This window comes from Motacilla alba, chromosome 1A (genome assembly GCF_015832195.1).
Source record: "Motacilla alba alba isolate MOTALB_02 chromosome 1A, Motacilla_alba_V1.0_pri, whole genome shotgun sequence".
Classification (NCBI taxonomy): Eukaryota; Metazoa; Chordata; class Aves; order Passeriformes; family Motacillidae; genus Motacilla; species Motacilla alba.
The window spans coordinates 66,457,434-66,471,652 of record NC_052031.1 but is presented as its reverse complement, the minus strand read 5'-3'; the positions used below and the strand labels follow the sequence as shown (position 1 = coordinate 66,471,652).

General features: G+C 41.5%; 1 protein-coding gene across 8 annotated transcripts in view; it reads right to left on the bottom strand.

The window, feature by feature from the left end:
* The window catches only part of WNK1 (WNK lysine deficient protein kinase 1), a 98,560-nt gene that overhangs the window by 23,944 nt on the left and 60,397 nt on the right, over positions 1 to 14,219 (bottom strand). For 7 of the 8 annotated variants that reach the window (XM_038155549.1, XM_038155551.1, XM_038155550.1 and 4 more), the window contains 8 exons: positions 8,404 to 8,475; positions 7,633 to 7,782; positions 6,111 to 6,584; positions 4,816 to 5,097; positions 4,039 to 4,130; positions 3,335 to 3,497; positions 2,912 to 3,028; positions 534 to 707 (listed from right to left, as the gene is read on the bottom strand). In XM_038155549.1, coding sequence (XP_038011477.1) covers positions 534 to 707; positions 2,912 to 3,028; positions 3,335 to 3,497; positions 4,039 to 4,130; positions 4,816 to 5,097; positions 6,111 to 6,584; positions 7,633 to 7,782; positions 8,404 to 8,475 — 1,524 coding nt within the window. The remainder of the gene's footprint in view (positions 1 to 533; positions 708 to 2,911; positions 3,029 to 3,334; positions 3,498 to 4,038; positions 4,131 to 4,815; positions 5,098 to 6,110; positions 6,585 to 7,632; positions 7,783 to 8,403; positions 8,476 to 14,219) is intronic. The other variant, XM_038155556.1, reaches the window with a different exon arrangement.

Here is a 14,219-nt window from a genome sequence, read left to right as displayed (position 1 = left end):
ACATCCAACAAATAAGTGGATGTTCCAAACTAGTTCTGGGTGTGATTAAGGCCGAGATTCAGGCAAAGTCACTACTTTCAGCATCCAGCAAACAGTTTCAAAACCTGCGTTTCCTAACTGAGCTATCTAATCTCTTAGTACTTCACTGGGTGGAGGGCCTGAGACCCAGTGTTTAGTGAGGCTCTCAGTGTTTAGTGAGCAGCACAGGATTGGGGTTGTACTGTCCTACCTCACAATAATCTCAAATCCAAGAAGCATCAGCATTTAAGACTGTCTGTTTAGTGCATTGTTAGGAGATTCAGCAGCTTCGGAAGTCTTCGAACACATCAAAAAGTAAGAGGTCTGTTACTTAGCTTTCTAACTCAATTTTAGGCACTCACTCTGATATGAAGCTTTCTCTTTTTGTCTTTTAATTATTGATCTTTGATATCTCTCATGACAGGAAGCTTCTATTTCTAGCTAGCTCTACTCAGAAAACCATACCACCCAAAATGGAAGATAGCAACAGCTGAGGCAGTCTGTCCTTCACATACCTGTGACCCCGGGAAGAAGCCGTCGTCTTTTGTCCGCATACTCTCCAAGCCCTGATCCCCTTCTGGCTCCACGCTTGCATCCTCACTTAGCATTTCATCTGCTTTCTCAATAATCTCTCGTACCTGTTCTACAAATGAGTCTCGCTCTGTTGCTAAAATAAACTCATTCTGCACCTGTAAAAGAACAAAGCAACATTCATTTTCCACAAACAATTTCAAAGAAATGTATTGAATAACTACAATTTACTCTTGGTGCTGATGTTTGTCTTCCCTTTGCTGTTCTTCTGAACAAGATGAAAGTGGTGACACCATAGAGAAAAACAATTGTTTCTCAAATTATCTCCTGCAAAGAAGTGTGCGCCTTGGTTTAATCTTTGCTGTGGAGAACATTCAATCTCACTTCTTCATCAACTGTCACCTCAATCTTTGCTTAGCACAGGGAAATTTAAAATTAGCAGTCTTATCTTACTGCAATTCCTCCTGTCTAATGAATGCAACCTGCATTAAGAGACACACTTAAAGAGAACTATAATATAGAAAAAATTGAAGATTCTGTATTGCAAGATGTCTTCTGTGTCTCTCTCTTTCCATGCCACATACAGCTTCTCCTCTATGCAGGGTGCACATCACTGATTTCAGGTCTGGCTGTGGTACATAAAAGCCAGCATGAATTATGTTCCAAATACAGGGAGAGGAAGGTTGCTCAGCCTGTCTAGCTCCAATACATTGTATTGCTTTATGAAAATAACTTCTCTTACTTATGTTGGATAAAACTGGTTTAAACAAGTATACTTGGTAGTTAGAAAGACCAAATCATATTCTTGATTTGGTCTAACCCATGACAGTATTCTGTCTCCCGAAATTATGCATGGAAAAACTCAAGAGACAGTCCATGAAACAGAAGTAAAGCTGTCAGTCATAGAGTCTCTGCTGGAAAAGAGACATAAAGTGCCTTAGAGGAAAAGCTTGAGACACTGCTTTTACATCAAATTCTTGGGATGCTGGCTCAAGAAAAGGAAAGTCAGGCATGATGTGCTTATATCAGCCTCTGCAATGCAGAATACTAGTTAAAGAAATCTTCAGTACTTTCAGTTTAGGACCAACAGGCAACTATATGGGATATACTTAACATATCATGACTAAAAGGACAAAGTCTTGCAATCTAAAGTTTGCTCAATATTCAACAAGGAACTAATATGCACAATGTTCCAGATTCAGATGTTTAAATTAGGTTGCAGACTTTTAACTGTGTGACTGCATTCTGGATGTAAAGTTCACTTATTTTGCTTCTATTCATCTTCAAATATTTGTGGTTTTTGTTGCTTGGAGAATGTGTTCTTAGTTTTGATTTTGCTTGTTTAGTTTTCATAACTCAAACATACTCTTATTTCTTCATAGGATCATTTTAGGTTTAAGACATCTGTGTACTCTCCATATTTCCTGGCACACAACCTCATGCTATTGACTGCGCTAATATCTGTTCTTAGGCAAGAACCAATTTCTTCTTCTTTCTCAGAAGGACATTCGTGGCAGAGAATTTCTCCCATATCACTGGTTCTGTTCCTTTTGACAAATACAAATCTAGCACACAACAATTCAGACTGTGCCGCCTCTCTAAGAAAAAGATAATCACTGCACAGGTGCCCAAGAAGCTGTTGAAAGATACTTGTTTTGTCACCCCCCCCAGCTTCAGTAACATTAAAACCATCTCAGGCTCATTTAGACTATACCAGACCAAAAATAAGAGTATAAATTTAAAAAAAGAAATGGGGATTCTGTTCTGTGCTACTCAATACTCTTATTTAAATGTATCTCTATAGGACAAATTCTTTCCTGTGCCTGGCCATCATACAGTGAATGGAGAAGCTTTTTCTTTTGATAAAAGTCAAGAGCAGCATCAGCCACTATGTACTTTCAAAAACCAAAATACAATTCCCCTTTCTTAATTTAAAGGCAGAATCTTCCCATTTTAATTGACAACAATGGTAAAATGCTTGAAGAATTAGAAGATTTAGCAATGCCTGCTCTTAGAAAAGCAAACAGAATTTTTTTTAACTTGGCACTTCCAGAAGGCTGCTTGCAGTTTTGAAAATGGCAGACTGAAAAAAAACCAACAACAACCAACCAAAAAAAAAAAGCAGTATTTTCACTTGATAAAAACCTCAATTATAAGGTTAAAAACTGACACAAATTTTCATCTGACTTGTGTGTGCAACATTAATTACTAACCAGACTGCTCAACCACTCCATGCCAAATTTCTAGTTGTGGTTGTGTACCAATAAGGTGAACACACACCACGTTACATGGGAGACCAATTCCAAACCATAAACAAAAAAATACAACTGACTGGAGTCTCCATCTCTAAAATACATCTTACCATAATTGTAGCTATTTCCTCAGGGTTATCACCGTCCAAATCAAATTTGAAAGTAACCATTTTCCGATTGTGTGTCTCCAGCTGGCATTCCACTACCCGATCGCCTTTGTTGGAAACCTAAAGCAAAGACAATAATACTTCAAACCAAAAGCACAAGAATTTAAGTTTGCTGAGACAAGCTAACAGTACTGGCATAATACAAATACATTCTATCTTTCCAGTCTACTAAATGGTGCCACGTAGAGCATGATTTTTGTCTGAGGATACTCTGGAATAGTCTGTGAAACCACTGGTAGCTTAGCAAGTCAGTTTTGCCGTATCTAATGCTCCAAAAAGCTCTCAATAGATGACATTTGGAATGCTAGTAGAGGCTTTAAAACGCATCATTACTACTGAACCGTCCCTAAAATAAAAAATACTCACATTTAGAATTCTCAGTTTCGGCCTAGAAGTCTTCTCATGGCGAGAGCGGCTGCGGACAGACCTCCGCATGTGACGTTTCGTTGTTCTCCCTTCGTGCCTTCCACTCGAAGTTGGGACATTCTCGTTGCCATCACTCAATCCTGAAGCAACATCAGAATGTGCACTAGAAACAAAAGGCAACTTCCTGTTAGCTCCCATGCATTCCATAAGTGCAACAATACTCTAACCAACCACATGACATTCTGTTCTGGAACGTGGTAGATGTGTGTTAATCATCGAGTAAAGAGTCCTGTCAACACTTCAGGTTGCTTAAATAGAAATTCTAACTGTAATTATTTTGCTACACCTCTTGAAAGCTGAGTTGTTGTACAAATCTATCTCGTGTTTTCAAGCTATTTGAAGTTCGAATTCTGCTTAAGTGCCAAAAGGACAAAAAACCTGTCACTTGGGATCCATTTGACATGACAAATAAAAAAGTTAATCACTATACACAATCTTACTTATTCCCTCCATGAAATACTCCACGTAACATACTCCACCCTTCCTGTTTTTCCTCTGGGAACTTTAGTTATTCTGATCCTCAATAACACTCCCGGTGGAAAAAAAAATACCCTGGTGAAAAAATATATCTAAAGATTATCCATGGAGGTAGAATCTAACACATGACATTGAAACTCAGTTTGGTGAAAAGAAGCAGCGCTCACCTATCCATAGAAGAAGCCAAAGGGGTAGACTGAGCAGGCTGTGTTGCTGGAAGAGTCTCTGAAGAAGCAGTCTGTGAGACTCCCTGAGTACCCTATGGATAGAAACCTACAATCAAGAACCCCCCAAAAGAGTACAGTTCCTCTTCAAGCAACCCGGTAGTCTTCAGTGTTTCCTCCCAAACCAGTTGTAAAGCTGAAAGCTCTGCCTTTTTAGAAGTTTAAACAGCTGGCATCTAGGACAGCTTTAGTTTACAAAATACTCTAGAGCAAACTGCAGTGAAGCAAAATGTCATCTGAGGAGGGGTGAGAAGAGGAAACCAGCCACGCATCCTTTCTACCGCCACATGTCACTACAGCTGGCCATGCAGTCACAGTTTTACTAACAGAATGTGCAAAAGGCAAGCCAATGCAGAACATGGAGACAATTCCAATTCTCCCTGCAAGAACCACGCTGCAGGGAATAGGCATAATGACAGATTCTCAAAGGCTATTGACTGCAGCTTGTCTTTGATATGGCAAAAATGTTCTACAGTATAGCAAGAAGTGAAGTGTTTTACTGCTTTTTGCCTGCAGGATGCACACTCACTTCCCAACAGAACAACCAGTGGCAACAAGGTCCCCACATTGGCATGACATTCTGCTGTAAGAAAAAGGTAATTTGAAATATTAACTTCCAACTGAAGACCAGCACAGAAGGGATTAGTTCCCCACAGAGATACACTGTTGCAGGAGTCAAACATCCAAAATCTATTGTTACACTATGTTCCATATATTTACCTCCACAACTGCCTGCTGTGAGGAGGCAGATGAGGCCTGTTGTGCTAAACTCACAGGAGGCTGGGCCGCCTGAGCCTGTCCTCCCAGGCTGCCCATGGAAACTAAAACATTCTGTTCCCCATACGGCTGCACAACAGGAGCAAGGTACCCTGACTGGGCCATTGCATCTGTAGGCAAGGGAGGGGACAGCACAGCAGAAGGAATACTGGCAGAGGCCACGGCTGAGGAAGGTGCAACGTTTGAGTCCCCTGGGTATTGCGGTGTCAGCCGAGATGGGAAGCCCTGTAAGAGAAACGAGGGAACCAAGTTAGTGAATGGCAGAGCTCGTTAGGAAACAAGACAGTAATAAAAAAATATCAGTTCCAGGGACAAGTTCCAACCTTCTGTACTTGTTCAAGCACTCCCAAAATCTTCCCAAAGAAGTGGAGCAAACTGCTCATGCAGCCAGCATGTAAGTCACCACACCCAAACAAGCAAATTCCCACTCACAGGCCCAAATCTTAGGCAAAAAAATCTGCATCTCCCAACTCTTGCAGCTGCCTATATAGCTTAAGATTTTAAAGCCTGAGATTAGAAATGAGCTTGAAGAATTTCCAGGCTGAACAACTACGGCTCAGATTCTATACAACTGCTGCTGATTTTTGAGATTAAGTGGCAAAAACACTCTTGTGTTTTTTCTGTCCTCTTGTAATGAGCTGACCCAGAAACAAGGAACACTTCAATCATTATTCAGTTGCCACTTTTACAGTGAGTGATCACAAAGTTGCTGAAGCAGTCTGTGCCCACCAGTCCACAACCAGCACCAGGGTACTTACGTCACATCCAAGATCCATGCTGCCTGACTGATTTCTACCAATTCCCTGTCTCACCCCTTCCCAAACTTGGAATGAAATAATGACATTGTTGAATATGCTGCCATTGATTTTCTTTCCAACACACATCTCCTATTTTTAAAGTTACAATTTCTTATTTTCTTTTTCCCCAAGCTGACACAGATCTCATGAATATATAGCTGTCCTCTCTCACACAGTGGTTGAACAAAGCCCTGCACTATGATTCTGTCATTTTAGACAAACTCCAATGCCAAATATGAAAAATTCAAAACCCATGGTTGTCCAAGGACTTTTTTCTTCTCTCCCACTTAAAATGGTTATTTACCACACAACAGAATTGATCCTAGTGGCTTAATGGCTCTCATGTGAAAAGTGAGCTGGCCAGGGCACACAGCTCAGATCTGGTACCTTAGGGGAACGGGCAAAAATGTGGAGAAGAGGTCTGCTGGCTTGCAACAATACCTGGTAAAGAGCATCTGCAGCAGGAAGTGAAGCTTCAGCAGCTTGTCCAATGCTGACTGGCAATCCCACGGCCTGGACAGGCGGCTGCAGGAGCTGCGGGAGAACCTGGCTGGGCAGCTGAGCCAAAGGCTGCATCAGTGTGGGGAGCTGGCTAGGGACAACGCTTGGTCCTACAGGAACAGCAGCTGCTGCAGCAGACGTGGCCAGCGTGAGCAGTGGCTGATTCATGCCAGCTGCCATTGAAATGGGCAGCGACTGGAAACCTGGCTGAGCCACTGTCACATGAGGAGCTGCTACAGGCAACTGAGACACTGGGAACTGGGGAACCACGGAAGTTGGCAAGGCCTGTCCCATGGGTAGAAAATGAGAGCCAATGGGGACTGATGGGGCAACTGAAGGCTGAGGGAGAGAAGATGCTGCAACAGGTAATTGAGGCTCGCCTTGGATGATCGACACTGGTTGGGAAACAGGAAGCTGGGGAGGTAAAGAAAATAGAGATAGATTTTTTTTTTTTTAAAGCAGGGTTGCAGAAAGCAGAGTTTTACACATTAGTCAAAGAAAGCATTATTCAAATTACAGCACTCTGTTAAAGGGGCTGGGGAGCACAGTTGGCAGAGCGGCTGGGAAGCTGGCTGGAGTTCCAAACAGTCCTCACTGCGCAACACTTCCCTTGAAGAGCTCAACGGGCTCTTGAAACAGACACCCACAGAGGGTGAAAGAGCAACATTTGAATACCCTGAAGCACTGATTTGTGCATAAAAAGAATCAAATTCTCCTCAACTCTGTCCCCAGACCCAAGCCTGCCTTCTTACAGCCAAGAAGTGCAAACTCTAGAACAAATCTGTCAGCTTTGAGTATGGGGACTAAAGCAAAGGAGAATTAAAATCCACTGTGCCAGCGTTCAGAGAATGGCAGGGAATATGTCAATTAAAGCCAGCAAACGATGCAACTGGAAAGGCAGTTTAGATGAACAAGCAACAAAACAATAATTTTAAAAACAAAATTGCAGCTCACACACTCAACAGAGATATGAGCCAAAATGAAGCAATATTCAGTAACAGAAGCTTCTTGATCAGGAAGTAAAGGAGAAGAGCTGAGTAAGAAAGATGACAGAATGAAGAAAGGAGTCCTATAGTCCACTACCTAAATAAGTGAGTATGTTTTACACATGTAATGGTGCAGAAGATAGACAGTGGATGGGAAACAGAGAAATTACAAGTTCCTGAAAATCCATTCACGATACACCATTCATCAATATGCTTCCTGATATTTTTGACAATTTAAAGATCTTCATGCATGGAGGTGCTCTCCTTCCCTCAAATTACTCACGACTGCCACATGTAAAAGGGTTTCCAACACATTTTCAACAAAACTGACTGTTATAGTACAATAAGAATACTCTTGTTTGGATGAATGTTTTGAAACCATTAGGAAAGATGACAAAAGTGAAAGCAGCAGCATATTGAATCTACCAGCTATGAAGAAGAAAAAAAAATCTTCTGCTCGCAAGAATTTTGTTTACCTGTGTCCCAGCTGCTGCCTGAGGCATTGGCATGATCTGTGAAGTTTGAGTTTGAGAGACAGTTTGTGCAGGAGTGGTGCTGGCAGAAACTGAGGACTGCTGCAGCTGGTACTGTCCAGGCTGTTGGGAAGAGGCTGGCTGCTGTGCACTCTGCAGCAGGAAAAAGAGGGAGAAGCTGTATTACACCCCAACAGAGGTTTTTTTAAAGCATATCCTACTTAAATTCTGCTTTTTACTCTCTCCTAAGTGGTAACAGTGGTTCTTCAGAGTATGCCAAGTCAGTTAAGCTTTAACAATTATTTATTAGCATTACTAATACAATTCCATTATTGACACCAGATCTTGCAAGAGAACTCTTTCACCTGTGAAACCAAGAATGAAGATTCTGTAAAGGAAGAAAAGGCAGTTAGAGAAGAGAACATTGCAGACCAGATTTCCAGTTAGAAGAAATCATGAGAATGAAGTCCGCCTGTCTAGACAGTCTAATCTGCAAGTCCTGACACGTCTCCCCTTTAACAGGACCACCACTGCAAGCCCAAGTGAAAGTTGGGGAAGACAGGCATGAGAAAACAAGCATTAACATGATTTTTAAAATAAATCTCAAAGTCAATGTGTATCTCATAGATGTTAGACTGAGTGAGAAACCAAGGATTCTTCTGCTACAAAACTATGGGTCAAATGGTAACAGAGGTAGACAATTGCTCTTAGAAGAGCCATCAGAATTTTATACTATGAGTACTTTAGTCCTGACTTTAGGAAGTGTGATCCTACCTGCTGAGTGTGTTGAGTAGGCTGGGATGGCACCGCAGCATTGCTTGAGGCTGGCTGGCCTTGCACCTGTGTCTGGAGGGAAAGAAAAAGAGAATCAGCTGAGAAAAACTCTATGGTTTCTGCTGCAGGCAGTTAAAATCATTTCTGCCTGGAATTATCTGGTTGGAATAGGTTTCTAGCTTGTCCTTTTGGATAAGCAAACCTTCTAGCCAAATTCCATTACGACAACCAGAACAAAGCAGGGCGATCTGGAGGAGTTCTGAACGTCATTTTAAGTCTTTCAAAATAACTAATACAGAAGGTCTCTGCAACCCACATGCCCCTCAACATGAGACAGATCAGCCTACCAGCTTCTTCTTCCACTGGTGATGCTTTAAGAGCAGGATGCCTTGGTATGGTAACTGGAAATAGATGCATTAAGTTTTACCTTTACATGTGTTCCAAACACAGACAGGTGGGGCAATAAAAGGAGGCTACATGGAAATAAAACTATCCATGAAAAAAAACCAAGCAAGACGATATAAAGAATTCTAGACCAATTACAAAGTACCCAGTATACATAAGTGTCATGAGTTTCCTTTGAGAGGCATGTCAAAACACAGGCTAATAATCATTTCCAGAGTCACTACCATTCAAAGGCTACCAAGAATTGGATATGGAGGAATGTGAGGGTCAACATTCTAGCTAAGACAGAATTTTCGAGCAAGCAACAAAAAAAATGGATGAGTGGCATACAAATGAATGTGGAAGATGCAAAGGAAAATGGAATGGACTTCCATTACTATTTTTGTGGCTGAATTTTTTTTTATCAGATCCCAGGATCTGCATTATTGTTTTTGTGACAACTGTATTTCTTTATCAGCTCCTGGGAGAGAACTAGACACCTCCAGATGAGTTGCCTGAGCACGCACCACTTGGGTGAACTGCCTTTGTAAGAAGCACATCTGGTGCATATGTATCATATCAGAAATATCTAGGAAAATTCCTTAATGCTGTGATCATTCAGCTTGCAGAAGCTCATCAGGAACATGTCTGTTAAAATTCCATACTGTTCTAATTATGGAAACTTTGGGGAAAGCAGACGACCAGTGAAGAGAACCATTTTTTTCTTTGCTGTTTTAGGAGCTTCAGACTGGGATCTACACATGTGCTACACCTCACTGCTGTAACATGTATTCACACTGACTCCATTTGGGTTTCAAATTCTAATCTTCTAATGAATTAGGTAAAAGATCCCAGAACTTATATTCTGCAAAAGAAGTGACCTCTTTTGTTTTCCAAATGTATTTTATATCCATCAGAATTTACCTCCCGAGTTTAACAAAGGTTTATGGAGAAAAAAAGTTTTGGAAGTTCTTGAGTAGGAGATTGATTCTACAAACTCTACAGCACAGCAACTACTACCTACTAGACTAGTGGTGAAAGCTGTTCCAGCTTTACTAAAACACCTTTAATGCCCCTTACAGAAAGCCTTAAATACTTAGTTCTTGAACTTCACACACAGAGCAAAATGATTCCCCTTCACACAAATCCCGAAGTTACTAATGCTCCAGTAACTAAAATCACAAAGCCCCTAATTCCAAGGGCAAAAGAGACATGAGAGAAGTCTACTTAAAGCAAATCCTCTCTTTTCACAGAAAGTTATGAGACTTCAGACTAGGAGTGCAGACACAATGTATATAGACACACACCTCACAGTGTACAGAAAAGTGACCATTGCAAATGCAGATACCACATATGCTGATAGAACACACATCTCCAAACTAAGCTTCAGGCCTCAAATATTGCTGTTTAAAAGGACACCACATAAGGCTTATAGGGTGGCAATACCAACTAGCAACAGTTGTTTGTGCCATTAATGAACTACTCAGCCTGTTTAGCTTCTTCAAATACTTCTTCAACAAATACATTTCCAAATCCATGTATACATACACAACACAGGTCCTTACATTCCTCTCTTCCCACTTTCTTTCCCCAAGTCTAGAAAAAGCTCTTGCATTTTGGACAGTCGCCAAAACAACCTTGTTGTCTAATGAAACATTATTTGTATGGAAGTTCAACCTCAAGCAACACATTAAAATGGCAAAAGAGCAGCAAGAGAAACACAAAGCAAGTGGTACTGCCACTGCTGATTCTAAGTGTGGAGAAGATACATTTCATTAAAACCACTGTTTAAAAGCCAATTTGGTACTCCAGCATCTCTCACCAAAAAAAACAGCTAGAGTCCTAGGAGGAACACTGACCATTTTTTACTTTTAACACAAAAGCCCTACCAATATTTCAGCCAAATCTGAACACAGACCAGATGGTTGCTAATGCCTCATTATTTCATAGCAACCCGATTAAGTTAAAGAGAACCTAGTATAGACTTGGTGGAAAGACACCCCCACGAATGCTAATTCTTAGAACCACGTGGAGCAGGTCTAAAAGCAAGGTTTCCCTTTTAGTATGACTTATAAAAAGCAGTGAAATTGTGGAAGGGTTTGCTCCTGTAACCTGAGGATAGGATGCAGGTGGTCCTGATGAAAGCGAGGTGGACAAGGCCTGCTGAGTTGAGGCTCCCTGGGGGAAGCAGATGAAGAGCTGCGACTCCTGCAACACCTTCTGAGGCAGCTGAACAATGGGCAATGAGAAGTCTGAACCAAAAGCAGAAGATGATCCCCCTGTAGGGGGAGGAGACTGGAAATCACCAGTGTCAGAGGAAGTCAGCTGTGAGGAATCACTGGAGTATTCTGGGCTTCCTTCTGGCCGGCTGCGCCTGGCAGAGCCCCCTCTGGGACCCGCTACCCCAGCAGCAAGATAGTTACACTGCTCTTCTGTCACAGGCTGAAGCCGACCATGCGACCCTATGCCTTGGCTGGACTCCTCATGGCTGGTCTCCATAGAGCCCCGGCGATTTCTGTAGGCCCGCGGGGGTAAAGCTGCCCCTTCTGCCGGAGCAGAGCTCTGTGTGTGCACATGGAACTCAAAGACACAGCTCGCTCTGCCATCAGCACTGTGAGAGAGCACAGCCGGGGCCGAGTGCGGAACAAACACCTGGTGGAACGTCATCTGAGCTGGCTCTGCACTCAGGGGAGCTGAAACACTGGATAATGGAGAAAGGGGACCCATCCCAGAATCCAGCCTCAGGCTCTGAACATGTCTTGCCAGATATGTTTGCCCCGATTGAAAGTCGAACACAGAGCTTTGTGGAGGACCACCTTGCCCATGGTTTGACTCAGAGACCTGCTTCAAATGCTGTTCAGTCACGTGAGAGTTATAAGCTACTTGATCATACTGCTCCGATACCTGTGATGGATAGTGCATGCCCACCAAATATACAGCTTCTGGATGCATCCTGTAGTGAGCATCCTCTGGAGGTGTTGGTCCAGATCTAAAGTCACTGTGGACAGGAGCTTGCTCAAACACGGGATTAACTTGCACATGCAGAGGCTCTCCAGCGACTCTCTGAGCTGCTGTGCCCAGCATAACAAATGCCTCTGGAGTCCAATTGGTGGGACTACCACCAGGTGGAACTAAACTCTGGCCAGTCTTCAGCAATGGCTGGAAGTGGCAAGTTTGGGCTTCCAAAAATGAAGTGCTCTTGCGCCGCTGAGCAATTGCCACCTTCGGCGGGCAGACAGGTGGTGGTGAGAAAGACACCGGCCGTTCATGAACGGTTGGGAAAAATATCTGTGAATCTGGGAACGGTGGTGTTCCCCCACGAGGATGCTGAGGCTGTATTGACATGAACAAGACAGGTAATTCATACATTAAAAGTGAAAGCACATCAACATGCACAGTTCACTAGGCAGTTCTGTGAAGTAACTTTATAGAATTTATACTCAATTCATGGTCAAAAACATACAGTACTTAGGAAATTTAGGTGAGTTGTAAATATCCATTAAATACATCCATGGCAGGCATAGCTACAATCGGGAACATTTGCTGGTGTTAGAGCTGCTTTTCCAGTTCAATTCCAATAGTCCACAAGAAGAAACAAATTTTGCTCCTGACAATGGAATGAGACTTACTGTTATGTCCTTTCCATTGTGATCAGTGCTTGAAATCCAATCAAACCCCTGAGGTCACTGCCATATGTGGAATATGAAATTTAGAACTTGAGAACAGCAACAATGCAAAGCCTCTAATTTGCACTCAGAAGATGAGTTTGTAAGATTAGATGTTAGTATTTTCCAATACAAAAGCCACAGTGCTAGTGTCATGTATGCTATCCAAAAAGGTAAAAAGAAATGTTTTGTAAGACAAAATATCATTAAAGTTTATTAAATTAATAATAAGTTTATTAAATTAGTCACAATTTATCATTTAATATCAAATTTTGTAAGACAAAACCATCATTTAATCACTTATGATCATACCTTTTCATATAAAAAACTAGCATTCATTGAAACAAACTTAACAATTGCCTGGACAATAAAACATTCATAGGTTTAATAACAGCAGAGTCCTCAGGCAATTCCAGTCCATCTGAGGTATTACTTCAGAGGAGACTCATCTTATTTAAGAGTTGTAGGGAATATTTCACTAAAGAGAGGTCTCTGTAAGAACATCAAACAATTGAATTTTGCATCTTTTCATGTCTGCCTGCAGTATGCCCAGAGACAATGTATTCTCTTCCCTAATGGAAAAAAAAAATTGCAGGAGCCAGTAGTAAGTATACTGTTCAAGACAAATGGCATTTATGAGCTTTTCAAGTTGCTGTTTCCACGTTGTTTACTTTCTCCTCAGACTCTTTTGTCCGGAAAAGCAGCAGCAAATTTCCATATTGACTGACGCTAATGAGAAGGTCCTACAGATGAAATACCTTTCCAATGCTCTAAACCTGGTTCCAATTACTTCATTTACATAAAAATGCTTCTCAAAATTTATCTTGTGTAAACTGAAGCTCAAAATGGAAAAGAATCTATCTCCTCTATTGCATGTTATCTTTGCATCTGACTTTCTAAGAAATATGAAACTACTGCTTCTTCCCATTAAGAAGCTGAAGTGGCATTTCTGATAAGAATTTAAAAAGAAAATACCTCAAAAGTATTTATACTCTAAATATCTAATATCATTATCACAGCTAGCCAAAGTTTTAAGATTAAGCAGCCACAGCAATCAGGCTTTAAAAGCTTGTTGTTTTGTGAAGGTTTAATTAACATTCAGTGTTTACTAAGAAGTTGAAAAATAAGTCTTCTGACTTTGGGTATTAAGAACTAGCCTTCCCTTTACCTTCTGTGGTACAACTGGGTAATTTACATTTATATTGTCCTAAAAGACAAGAAACAAGCAGTCAGCCACTGTCTGATAATGTTTACCAGTACTGCTTGATAGAAATAAATAAAAATAACAAAATCAACATTCCAGCAGTACAGTATAAGGAATTGACCTTTCAATTTCTCCCTTTAAACATGCCCAGAGGCCAGGATGTATTTAATGATAACTTATCTTACTGTGCCAGGAGGCAAATGGTAACACATACAGGACTGACAGAGAGGGAGGGCAGGCTGGAGCGTCGATGCTTGCGTGGAGAGGCAGAGTGCATGGGCAGGACACTTTCCAGGGCTTTAGAAAGTTTTTCTGCAAAGGTTTCTTCAGGGACAGTCCGAAGGTAGAAAGGAGAAAGAGGTGCAGACAGCGCTGGTGGTGGGGTGCAAGGAGCACTGAGAGGGATGCAGGACATACAGGGAAGAGCAGGAAGGTGGGGGACACAAACTGACATGCTACGACCACGTTGAGGCTAAAGGAGGAAAACAAAAGTTAAGAATTGAACACTCAAAAAAAAAAAAAAAAGTAATAACAAAACCAGCAAAAACTATAATGAGGTAGAA